The sequence below is a fragment of the Zeus faber genome (assembly GCF_960531495.2).
Source record: "Zeus faber genome assembly, chromosome: 8".
Lineage (NCBI taxonomy): Eukaryota > Metazoa > Chordata > Actinopteri > Zeiformes > Zeidae > Zeus > Zeus faber.
The window spans coordinates 28,059,871-28,073,603 of NC_137195.1; the positions used below are offsets into that span (position 1 = coordinate 28,059,871).

At 43.0% G+C, this 13,733-nt stretch overlaps 1 protein-coding gene across 1 annotated transcript in view; it reads right to left on the reverse strand.

Annotated features, from left to right (window-relative positions):
- LOC307234379 (CUB and sushi domain-containing protein 3-like) overlaps positions 1 to 13,733 on the reverse strand; it is a gene marked incomplete at both ends in the record, with an annotated part of 277,445 nt that overhangs the window by 96,921 nt on the left and 166,791 nt on the right. The window contains 3 exons of the mRNA XM_080006075.1: positions 1,787 to 1,891; positions 8,682 to 8,778; positions 9,063 to 9,187. Of these exons, the coding sequence (XP_079862201.1) occupies positions 1,787 to 1,891; positions 8,682 to 8,778; positions 9,063 to 9,187 (327 nt within the window). The remainder of the gene's footprint in view (positions 1 to 1,786; positions 1,892 to 8,681; positions 8,779 to 9,062; positions 9,188 to 13,733) is intronic.

Sequence of the window (13,733 nt, forward strand, 5' to 3'; positions counted from 1 at the left end):
TGCACATTGGTAGTAACAGTTGTGAGTCTTACAAACGTGTCTTTTTTTTTTATGGCACCGTAAGGAGAGCTTTTCTGAGATGGCTGCAGTTTGTGGAAGATGAAACGCAGGTTAACCATGAAGACGGACGTCAGGACACGTTGTTCAGGAGGGCCTGCATCGACGGCAATCCGTGGCTGCGGTGTGCAAAGGCGGGGCAGAGACACAGCGGACTGAGGTTTAGAACTAGTGCACCAGCCATCCAGGCACACAGTCGACGACCTGAGCTGCACAGAAGGCCACTGACTAAGGACTTAACAGAGGCCTTGAAATAAGAACTCAATTAATCGGAAAGGTCCCAAATTGGCAGATATTGTCAGACAAGCAGGGGGCTTAAACATTGTGCGTGTTCATATGAGGAACAAGCTAAAAAAATAAAAAAGGAGCCCCTAGACCAGACTAGAGCCTGACATGCATAACATCAAATAGACTGTGAGGAAAGAGCCTACTGTGAAACATGGCAGTGAAGAGGTATGCAACAGGAGGGGTGTGGAAGGGTGGGGGTGGGTTGGGATTGGGAAGGAAAAGGCCTGCTGAGCAACAAGGCTCTGGGGGGGGTTCCAAGCGGGTGGAGAGAGTTCTGGAAAGAGAGGAAGCACACTGCGAGAAACATGGGCTGTGGACTCTCAGCATCAGGGCAATTTTGTTTTTCAGACATACAAACTCCAGACACAACACATTTAACCGCCGCTTACAATTTTTTTCTAAAGCAATAGGGGAGGTTCATTAAACAATCGACTGTGTACGTTTACTACATTGATTAAAGTCTTCTTACTGGGGAATTTAAGTTATTTTTGTTTTCTGCTCTTCAATGACTTCCACTGCTTTCGCAAGCTGAGACTGGAAAAAAATACTTCCAATAATAAACGTGAAGCAGGTTGTAAAGGAACATATAGCTTTAAGGCTGGTCTTCCATTCTTACACATTTTTTGTCCATTTGCATGACTGCTAGCATATGTAGGCATTCAAAACCATTCATTACTTGTATCATCTAAGAGCTCAATTGTGGAATCCTCGCTAGATACAAACAATGTTGAAAATCCCACACTTGCTCTAAATAGCAGGGCTATTACAGACTCAAGCTCCCTTCATGTGTGCTTCCGAACACAAACAAATGCACAGACGTGGCTCTACTTTTCCCTCTCCCTTCCCTCTCTTAGCCTTCCACAGAAAATGCTCTCCCGCTGCACTTCCAGAAGGCATATTTTCATAATAGCAGAAGGTGGGGGAAATGCAGAATCAAGACATACAAGCAATAATAATTTAGGGTCACAAATGGGTGAGGAAGTAATAGAGGGCAGGAAGGAAAAAGAGAGCGAGAGAGAGAGAGAGAGAGAGAGAGAGAGAACAAATCACGTGCCACAAGGAGATTGAGAAAGTAAGGAAGCGATACATTTGAAAGGTAGATTGGATACGTAGATGCTTTGGAGGGGACCGTTTAGAGAATAGACAATCCAGGGTGAAACATTTGATCGAGAGTGTGTTTGGGTGTGTGGGGGCGTGTTCCGTAGCTGAGGTCTCTAAACAGCATCTCCCAACACTGGGATTATAGTAACAGATAGGAGGGGAGACGGGCAGCAGACAGGCAAATATAGCAATTGGACAATATAGACACAGAGATGGGGTCATAGGCACAGAGCTGAAGGACCTCCCCAATGTGGGTAGTAAACAGTACAGACAAGTACACGGGCAGACAGACAGGCAAAAAGACAGACAGACAGACAGCCAAACCATTGTCTCCTCATACCTGTGTACTCCAGGTGAAAGCCTGCAGCTGAGACACTGATGTCGGACTGAAAGGTCAGATAGAGGTTGTTGGAAGTGCTGTTCAGCAGTTGTGGGATGGTGGTACCTGTAATCACACATGCAGTAGTATTTCCAGTATTAGACCCATATACTGTACACTAATTATATCAATCTTTGTTATTCTGTATATTTATGCTGTTCACTATTTTTATACAGAGACAAAGATTAGACATTGGTTTCAGCAACAGCTTTGTTAACTCCATGGATTCCTCCTCCACAACTGTTGCTAAACAACCAGAGATTCTTTGCCAGCTTTGCTGCAGGACTGCCAGACATCTCTCTACGGCAATACAATAAAAGGTCAGTGTTTCAAATTTATGACCAAAATAAAGCAAAAAAAAAAAGTAAGAGAAATAATAAACCGGTGAAGAATGGGGAAAAAATGACCAACGATAACCCAAGGGTCAACACATTCAGACCAACTTGGCTGAACATTTACATTAAACACGGATCAATGGGAGCATATAGTACTACACCATTTTATCATATTACTGCTGCATTTGCTTTGCTGAATATTTAGTACTTCTGGGGTCACTGAAGTTTGGATAATGTAATTATTATGCAATAATAAGATTTGATTGTGGAGATATCCTTTATTCCCGTTCTGTCAGCGCCAACCTGAAGCCACTAGGTGCAGTTTTTCATCGTTTTTTTCAACCTTATTCAGAAAAACCTCATTTACTGCAGTCAGTTATAGGAAAAAAATGCCTGTCAGCTTCACCACTAGAAGGATGTTACCATTTACATATATAAAGACTTCGCTTTAATGAAGGTCAACATACAACAATCAGCCACAACATTAAAACAACCTGCCTAATATTGTGTAGCTCCCCCTCATGCCATCAAAACAGCTCTGACCCGTCGAGTCATGGACTCCACAAGACCTCTAAAGGTGTCTGTCTGTGGTATCTGGCATCGAGACATTAGCAGGAAATCCTTTAAATCCTGTAATTTGCGAGGTGGGGCCCCCATGGATCAGGCTTGTTGTTCCACCACATTCCATAGATGCTGGATCGGATCAGACCCTAACCCCGGCCATCCACATGATGTAGAAAAAAAAGTGATCAAACCACTGCTCCACGGTCCACTTCTGATGCTCACGTGCCCATTGTAGGTGCTTTCGGCGGTGGACAAGGGCATTCTGACCGGTCTGCCGCTACGCATCCCCATATACAACAAGCTGCGATGCACTGTGTGTTCTGACATCTTTCTATTATAGCCAGGATTCATTTTTTCAGCAATTTGTCCTACAGTAGCTCTCCTATGGAATTGGACCAGGCGGGCTACACTTCGCTCCCCACACGCATCAATGAGCCCATGGGCGCCCATGACCCTGTCGCTGGTTTACTGGTTATCCTTCCTTGGACCACTTCCAGTAGGTACCGAGAACACCTCACAAGACCTGTGGTTTTGGAGATGCTCTGACCCAGTCGTCTAGCCATCACAATTTGGCTCATGTCAAAGTTGCTCAGATCCTTACGCTTGCCCATTTTTTTCGGCTTCCAACACATCCACTTCAACAGCTGACTGTTCACATGCTTCCAAATATATACCATCCCCTGACAGGTGCCTTGGAAGGAGATATTCAATGTCATTCACTTCACCTGTCAGTGATTTTAATGGTGCGGCTGGTTTGGTATATGTATTATACAGTATAATCACGACACCAGATCACAGGAAAAACAGGAAAACTCAAAACTTTTTCATCCAGTGTGGTGTGTGAACTGCAGATCTGTAACATGTGACTATTTCATATTTTCTAAAGGCAATATACCCTACTGGTCAAAAGTTTTACACCTGAATTTCTCCAGCTTTTATTGAAATGTACTAAATTTAATGTCTCAATGTACTCTAAATTAAAGCATAGAACAAATTAACAATTTGTGAGTTAAATATAGTATGGAATCATTTCAGAATTTTTGACTGAAAGTGTCCACCTTTTGTAGATATAACAGCCGAAACACACTTGTGGTATTCTTTCCACAATCAAAGTTCTTCCAAAAATCACATTTCTTCCCAACATTGTTGCAGAAGTTCTCACAAATGTGTTGCACTTGTAGGTTGCTTTACTTTCACCCTTCTGTCCAGTTCATCCCAAACCAACTTGAAAGGGTTTTAAGACCAGAGACTGCTGGCCATTCCATGATTTGAAGCCCACCGTCTTGTTCTTTTCTTCTATGTTCCGAAAGAGCCTGGAGGTATGTTTTAGGTCATTATCTAGCTGCAGGATGAACTCCTGAACATCTAGGCGGAGACCAGAGGGTATTCCTTTGTGCTGCAAAATGCTGTGGTAGTTCTTTTGGTTCAGGGTGCCAGTTACTCTGTGCAAGACGCAGACTCTGGATCCAGCAAAAGAGCCCCAGACCATCACACTTCCTCCTCCACGATTGATAGTTGGTGTCACACACTGAGGAACCATCTTTTAACCTACTCTACGGTGTACAAAAATCTTGCGTGATGAACCCAAGAATTCAAGGAGATCCATAAGACCATCTTCCAGTCTTCAGCTGTCCACTGGCAGTGCTGCATGGCCCAGGCAACCCTCTTTTTCTTATTTTGCCATCCTAGCAATGGGTTTCTTACAGCCACCTGACCTGTCAAACCTGTAGCTCCTAGTCTTCTCTTTACAGCTGAAACTAAGACTTTGCTTACTTCGACCAGTGTTAAGCTGTGTTTGAAACTCTTGTTTACTCTCAGAAACTTGTCCTCTGATTCTGTTGTGGCTTTGGGTCTGCCATCCCTCTTCCTGTCAGAGTTTCCTCCCATTTCCAAGGCATAGGCATCCAAGGCATCCAAGGCATCCCTTTGATGGCATAGGAAACTGTAGTCACGGACAGCTTGGCTTAATTTGCAATTTCCTAGGATTCCTAAGTGTAGGAATGACCTACACTTTTAAGGGCTATAATGGTCTGTCTATCTTCCTTTTTCTCACCATTATGATAGCAATATACTACTTCCTGCAGTACAATATTGTCCAAATAATGTTTCAGAGGGTGAAATAATGCAGTCTGTTCCAACAATGCATTTATGCAGACAGACATAATCAACAAAAGTTGGGACACCTATAGGAACTTTAGCATCAACTTTCAAGGCTCAATTTACTTCCATTGGTGCAGAACAGCTGTAAGTTGTTAACCTATTACATGTTCCCTGAAAAAGGCCTTTGTGTAGAACTCTGAAATGTACAATATTTTTTCAGTTTTTTGTAACCTAAACTTTTTTTTAACCTCTGGAAGTTTACTGCTTACCTTTGTACCATTTCAGGTTATTGGACTTGAACTACATAAATTTCAATAAAAACTGGAGAAATGGGGATGTTCTAAAACTTTTGACCGTTAGTGTATATATTGCCTTTAGCAATTTTTCTTGAGACATATAATAAAAGGTTTTTCTTGCTACTTAAAACCGAGAGGTTATCTATCCAAGTTGGCGCTAGCAGCAGCTGCCCTGGTACAGTGTGTTTTTGTCTGTGTATTCTGTTTTAAGTGAACCCCCCACTTTTACTATCAAAGAACTTTGAACGTTCAACTTGCCATACCATCCAATCTAAAACCGGACTTCTCATATTCTACGGATGTTTTTTTTAACATTTAAGTGAGCGGAGTGACAGCTCTCTATGGAAAATTCAGGAAATACAAACAGGGAAAGCATTCAAGAGCGCTGGTACTGCTGTGACAGAGGGGTTTTAGGATCCCTTTACCCAGTATTCACCTGGGGAATGTCCGTTTGCTCCCTTGGGAATAAGATAGACGAGCTGCTGCTACTCAACAGAACCAAGAAGGATTTCTCTCACTCTGCGGCACTGTGCTTCACAGAAACCTGTCACAGTGAAACCACACTGGACTGTACAATACAACTATCTGGGTTTCATCTCCAGAGAGCAGTCGCGGAACTGTCAAGGAAATCCCAAAGAGGTGGAATCTGCTTCTATGTGAACAAAGGTTGGTGTACTAATGTTACAGAGCTAATGAAATCTTGTTGTTCAGAACTGGAAACATTATTCATAAACTGCAAACCACTTTGTTGACCGTTTTATTGACGTTTTCTTCCACAATTCTGTTCAGTGTTTACATTCCGCCCAAAGTGTGGGTTGAGGAGAGGCAATGGCGCCCGGCTGACCAGATAATCAGCATGGAGCGAAAACAGCCAGACTCTGTTCTTATAGTTTGGGGGGATTTTAATAGAGTAAACATCAGCCATGAACTGCCCAAATACAGACAATTCATCAAGTGTCCCACCAGAGACAATAACATTCTAGAAAACTGCTATACTACACTAAGGCATATCGTGGTCTCTCGTGTGCCGCCCTGGGTCTCATAGATCACCTTGCAAATACCTTGTCCATCATATCCCCACTTACAGGCAGATACTAGAATATGCCTGTAGAATAAGCCTGTAGTGAATACGGTTAAAAAATGGACCAGTGAGGCAAGAGCCACACTACAAGCCTGCTTTGATTACACTGACTGGAGTCTATTTGAACAGGCAACCACCGATCTGGATGAGCTGGCTGACACTGTAACATCCTATGACAGCTTCTGCAAGGACCTGTGCATTCCCACAAAGACTTGTATCAGATACAATAATTATAAAGCCTGGTTCACCACCAAACTCAGACAGCTTCAACCATTCAAGGAGAAGGCTAATAGAGGAGGGGACTAAGACCAATGAACACATTGAACACATTGACAAAGGAAATCAGGGCAGCCAAGTGGGGCTACTCTGAAACAGTGTGGAAAGACCTGAGGGGCATTACCAACTACAGGAAGCCCCCCTCCCCTCCCACACACACACACACACATACACCTTGGAAAATGGGCTGAGGGCCTTAAAGTGTTTTATTGGTATTCAACCATGTGCTTGAAGGCCTGTGCTGAATCACGAGAACCTGTCTTCACCAGGATTTTCAACATGTCACTGGAGCTATGTGAAGATCCCTCCTGCTTCAAGGAGTCCACAATTGTTCCAGTCCCCAAAAAGCACAGCATCACTGGACTAAATTACTACAGGCCTGTTCCACTAACCTCTGTAGTCATGAAGTCCTTTGAGAGGCTAGTGCTGGCCCACCTGAAAGCCATCACAGACCCTCTGCTGGACCCCCTGCAGTTGCCTACCGGCCCAGTAGGTAGGTGTATGATGCAGTCAACATGGGATTACCACATTCTCCACCATCTTGACCGCCCGAGGACTTGTGCATGAATCCTGTTTTTGAACCTCTACTTGGCGTTCAACACAATCATCCCGGAACTACTTCACTCCCAAGGTGTTAGGTGAAAGGTGATAGGTGATAGGTGATAGGTGTAGGCAAACACACTGTGTTTGCCTACACCTATCGGTGGATTAGCAGCTTCCTCACTGACAGGAAGCAGCAAGTGAGGCAGAAAACTCACATCCTCCTCCCGATCAACCAGCAAAGGCATGCTGCAGGGCTGAGTGCTCTACCCACTGCTCTTCTCCCTATATACCAATGACTCCACCTCCATGGACCCCCTGTTAAACTCCTGAATTTTGCGGACGACACAGCCATTGGTCTCATACAAGATGGGGATGAGTCTTCATACAGAGGGGAGGTTGAATGGCTGGCCCTTGGTGCAGCCACAACAACCTTGAGCTGAACATGCTCAAGACAGTGGAGAAGACAATGAACTTCATAAGCAGCCCGCTCCTCTGTCCCCCTTCACCATACATGCAGCACTGTGGCGGCCGTGGAAACCTTCAAGTTTCTGGGAACTACAATCTGCCAGGACCTGAAGTGGGAGACCAACATCGTCTCCATCACAAAAAAGGGCCAGCAGAGGTCCCCTCCACCTTCATAACAGTGTGGTTTGGCAGTGCCCCTAAACAGGACACACACTGGCTGCAGCGCCTCATCAGGTCTGCAGAAAGGATTATTGGACTAAACTTGCCCTCACTCCAAGATCTCTTCACTACCAGAGCCAGGAAATGTGTGGGGAGGATCATTACTGACCCCTTGCACCCTGGCCATCACATCTTTGAACTCCTCCCCTTCGGAAGGTACTTCAGAGAACTGCACACCAGAAACTCAAGATACAAAAATAGCTTATTCCCTCACGCCATCACTTGAATGAACTTGAGTTACCCAGCCATGTGACCATGTGATGTGTCACTGCATGTCCTCAGGGAAATGCCTGCCAATCATATAGTCATACGCACCTACAGCTATGTTCACTGTGCAATTATTTATTCATACATGTGTTATATTTAGTAGATGTTGTATATTTAGTATACTTATATTTAGTAAAAGCACCATATTCACTTAACTGCTATGCATGATAGCACCACTGTTTACTGCAGGCTACTAGAGGCAAAACCTACTTTTGGCAAAAAAAAATCTTTGTTGTTGAATGTTGAATGTAAGTACAGTGTGAGTTACTGTGAAACCAGAGTCAAATGTCATGTGCATGTTTGGCCAATAAAACATGATTCTGATTCCAAGATTGGACATCCTGGTTCTACACTGTAGAGCTATTACAGTATGCAAAGGGTTTCATTGCAGAGCGAGATATTCACCAATTGAGAAATCCGACACCTACTTTGATTTCATTATACCATATCACTTATTTCTCCTTCTGAACTGTGGTTCAGAAGGAGGCCCATGGGCCTAGTGGCCCAACCATGTGGCTAGAGAGGCACCTTTTTATTACCAAGTCGAAAGGAAACACAAAATTAAGAGTTTTGGCTTCTAATAAAGGACTAGAATCTGGAGGCTGTAACAGCTGAATTCAATGTGTGACAGGCCACTGACAGGCCAAAATGTCAACCTTCCATGACCTCCGCTGCACAATAGAAGCACAATCTACATGCGTTGGTTTTACCAGAGTAGCTGCCGAGTCTTGGAGCATTTCCATCAACGCCATCAAAGAAATCCAACGAATCCCAGTTGTGTTCTGTGGCAAAGGTCACAACCTGAATCTGAAAGGGAAAAATAAGTAAAAAGCATTCCCTAGAAACAGTATATTTACATGAAAAAAAAGATTGATTATCATTAATAATTACATGACCAAAGGGGAAAAAAATATATATTTTGGTACTACTTTGGTGCTTGAAAAGTAATCACTATTGTAGTGTAACAAAAGCATACTTGTGAAACGTAAATTGAAATATTAACCTAACTTTGGAAGGCCAATTTAAGAGCCACCAGAGAGGTAGCACATGGGAGCACGAATAAAATTCTGATCTCAAGGTCTCCCTCTTACTTGGATGCCAGCTCCCTCTGGAACTGAGATCTTCCAAGCACAGTTCAGGTAGTTGGCATACGGTTCTGGGTAACCGGGAGAGAGGACGGTCCCCTTGCGTTCGGTGAGCACTCCGCCGCAGGGAACTACACCAGTCGGGAGAGGATGGAAATTCAGTACCTAGGAAAGTTGACTCCAACAGATTTTAAAGTCTACACACATCTGCAGAGCCGAGAGCACAGGCAGGAGTGGGGAGATTTGGGCATCAAAGTAAGTCATTTAACATATAAATTCCAGCATTAATAAGAATGAAGAGGAAGCAATCTTCCGGAGGTTTGGGATTAAAATTTCACCTATAGAAACCGAGGACCGAATAGAACATCCAAGTATAGGCCTACTTATTGAGATGAATAGAACATATGTATTTGTGTGAATGCATGTGTGTATGTGTACGTGTGTGTGTGTGTGGGGGGGGGGGTCTACTCTACTGTAAGTAACAGAAAATATTCATCAATCATGCATGCCCGTCCAAGATAGTTAAGTAATGTGGCACAGTTCTATCATGCTGATGCCTCGTTGCACAAGTGAATACGAACATCAAACTCCACCGGTGGGGTTTTAAAGTCATGCAGATGGATTTCCAGACAGGCATAGAATAAATCTAGCCGGCCCGAACAGGGCCCTCGGTGGAAATCCTGAATTTTAAAGAGCTTCTGCCGATGTCTAAGGATATACTAATCCGTGCACAGCAGAAAAAAAAAAGTAAACAAATAAATTCTTTGAATCAGAAAAGTTTGGTACTTCAGCCAAAACTTTGGTCAAGTATGGGGGCCAAAGTCTTTCAAATCATTGGGACCATTTCTGTGCTTCCAGGTGAATATGGAAAAGCAATTTGCACAGTCTGTGCATCCCCAATTAAACCAAATTTGTAGCGCGTGCTTTGCCAGACCATTTTCCACTTGGTGAACTGGGCATCCCCAAAGCCAAGAAAAGACGGACAAATTCAAATTAACAGTAAAAAGTGAGTCTTATTCCACAAGTGCATGACAATTTGTGAATTGTTGTGCTGTGTTCTGTTGGACTATTGTTTAGTGTGTTGTGTATTGTATGATAGACCTGTGCATGTATTCTGCCTTTTCTGGATTCTTCTTTATTTCTTCTTATTGTGCACTAGGGGTGTCACAATTCCAATTCGAAAAACCTTCATAATGAGCGTTCAATTTCGAACTTCAAAATCACAAGCAGGTTCACGATTCTCCCTGTATTTTTGTGGGTAGTATTGTCCAACATGGTCGCCATATCAGAGCAGTCAAGATCCACCGGTAAACAAATGCAGTGTGCGCTGGGGGGTGCGGGCCGCTCCGTGGAGTCGACTACGGCTGCAAACCAACTTTCATGAAATTTGCTTCGGAGTTGAATGAGCTGCGTTCGGCTCCGCGGAGGGGCCCGCTGCGCCACATCCCTCAAAGCAGAATGCACCCGCCTTCCAGTGGATCTCGACTGCTCCAATATGGCGGACGCACAAATGCATAAGGTGACGACCGGACCGATCGCGTTTTAGTACATGTAGAAGACAAAGATATAGGTAGATAATTGCCTTTTACTACCAGCCCCGTCCCTCTGGCAAAAACAGCATGCGTTTTTCAGCGCTTATTTGGATGAGTAACCTAAAAGTAGTGTAATAAGTATCTTATTGTTTTTTATTCTAAAGTCAAATTTTGATAAAGCTCTTAACTGTTTAGCTGGGGTTTTTTTTAATTTATAATTGGTATTATTCAAATAAAAGTTACTTATTGAGAAATAAGTGTTTTTCTTTACAAATCAAGACTGGATAGTTTAACGGCATAGCCATCAGTGTGGAAAAAGAAAATGTTTAAATAGAAAATTGAATTGAATCGTGACCTTAAAATCGGAAATCAAATTGAATCGTGGATTTGAAGAATCTTGACACTCCGATTGTGCACAGTCCCCGTTAACTAAACAATAAATTGAACAAAATTCAACACCCATTTTGTTTCAGCGTCCTCAAATATTTGCCAATCGGCCATTATACGCGACCAGCTCCACATTAAATGGCGCTTTCCACCTGTCGTTAATGGACTCTGAAAATGCAACCTGGCAGACAGAAACCCATTAGAGCCCTAAGGATTACAAAGCACAGCTACAGAATACGCCCCTGTCCCGCTGAAACGTAGGCTGTGTTTGCCCGTTATTGGAAGGGGGCGATGATTTATTGGGCTGTTTGGGGGAGCATAAAGCGACATCTCCGACACTTTTGAGGAGAAAAGAAGTGGTGGCACAACAATGTGTTTGTCTTTCCGCTGTCACTCAGCTTCTCTGAAATCCATTGTTCCGCTGTCACCAGATGGTGTGTGTTTTAGGGACATCTGCTAAGAAACCCTGCGTGCCTCCAACGCTTGTTCCATGACATACATCCTTAAAAGTAAAGCGATGTCAGTAGTAAAAAATAAAATAATGTTTTATTCAAGCCCGCTTATGTTCTAAGACGCAAAAAAATGGTGCCTATAACATTCTGGTGATGTTACTGCCAGTCTCAAATACAATACAGTACATCACATGATCTCATCATCTCAGATATTCAAGGCTACCGCAAGCCTTGAATAATATACCAAGGTATTTCAAGCCCTTCGTGAAAAACAAACAAGGTATTGAGCCCTTGGGGATGCGAGGGTATTTGGTCCTCACAATGAAGGATCACACAGTACATGGTTTTTGCCTGTATTGGGACAACTGCTGCACCATTTTTTGTCACTATCCAGAGATTTTAACCCCCAACAAATAGCGTCATCTCAATGATCACAAGGGACAAAGGTAATGAAAGTGCCTGTCAAAAAAAACAGGGGTAAGGGAGGACTTATACTTCATATCATCGGTTCACCACAATTTCTACTTCATCAATATTTTACAGGTAATATCCACCAGCCTACACATGCCTTAAAAATGATGCTAAAGCCACTTCTACGCCCTACTCTTTCCCCGAGCAACGCATTAGAGAAAATGAGCCGCGCGTACCTCGCAGCAATCACCCTAGTGGAGCAATCATGCTTTCGTATAATCACTGTCACGGTAAAGTCATCTTCAGATAACTCATGTGGCGAAACAAAGTGTTCAATATCGAGATCGATTAACCTCCGTATCCTGACCGAAAGGGAAACAGGCTTTGGAAAATCTCGGCTGTGGGAAATTAAAGCCTGGGTCTGTGTCGCTGAAAATACTTGAGTGTGGCGTGTCAGGCCGACGCTAGTTAAGGGTTAAGTGTTTATACCAATAACAAGGTGTGAAATGGGACTCTGTAGTTCAGCCCTTCAGCGAGTTCTTTAGGAATGACCTTGACTGACCCCTTATGACACACTTCTGGAAGGCACTTCAGCATTCCCTTCATAATGCCTTATCACTATACTTGTTATTTGTTTAGATTTTGCCTTATATCATCAACCCAGGGTGGTTAAAACATCCATTTTCCATATGGCAGCAAAGGCATTACGCAGATTAATTTTTATTAGTGCAGCTGTACACCGTCTATTTTATAATCACAGAGGAGAGAAGTATCAACTGCACGGTGATTGACAGCAAAGACCTAGAAGGGACGTGGTTTAAAGAGGGTGGTGTGAATAACTCTGCACCAGGAAATTGACTGCCGCCATTGCAGTCAAGGTTAGATGTAGAGTTTATCTGCCCTTGCAATGTACTAGTCTTTGTTCAATGTTTGGTCACACAATTGCTTCTCTGAACATTTGACTCTTTAATTCAGCAAATCAAATTTGCTTTGATACAGAATAAAATGTTTTACTTTGAATAGGCCTTGATGATCTGTAGCCCTAAGGCTATACAGCCGTTCAAGTGTGTTATGCAGGTGCTTTTCTATTTTTCTTTTTTATTTTCTATTTTATTTTCACTAGGGGTGGTGGCGTCCGCCACCAAGAATAATATCCCCAACACCTCAAGTGCCCAAAGACAAAAAAATAAAAATAAATCGATCAGAAGACGGTATACTTTCTAGAAAGTCCACTGTTCAAGAGAAGATGGGGGATGTTGAAAAAAGAAAAAAAAATCATTGCAGTTTCAAATGGAATTTGGGGACTCATGGATTTCCAAATGATTGCATAGACATATCATTAAATCTCAGATGTGTTTGTATATAATTTTAAATATATTGCTAATGGAAAAAAACACTTGAGGAAAAATTGAAAAAAAAATGTAGTTAAATAGTATAATACTAATAAAACTATGGTGAAGTGCAGAAACGTACACGTCGCAAGGGTTTCTTGTTATTCAACTCATCAGATTCATCACTGGGCATTCGCATTATGAAAATTGAACCACATGCGGCTGTTACACTGGGTGGGCTTCCAGGCGCAGGGAAATGTGGCTCAGGAATCATATGTCTGCTTTAAGAGAGCCTTTACAACCAATGTGGAAAAAATTCAGGGGCAAATTGCTTTGCTAACTTAACAGCCCCTTTGAGTCCCATGAGCTAAAAGTTAATGTAATTGGTCGAGCATGATTAGAGAGCAGAGACACTCTTAAAAGGATGAATGCTCCCTGCCCATCACAACCTCTGAAGGGCCCCATATATCTTATTTACTGCATGGTGACAGGTGCAGAGGTGCGTGCACTGGAAAGCTATTTGCCCTATCTGAAGGCATGTACACAGTACTGGGAATTGAAATA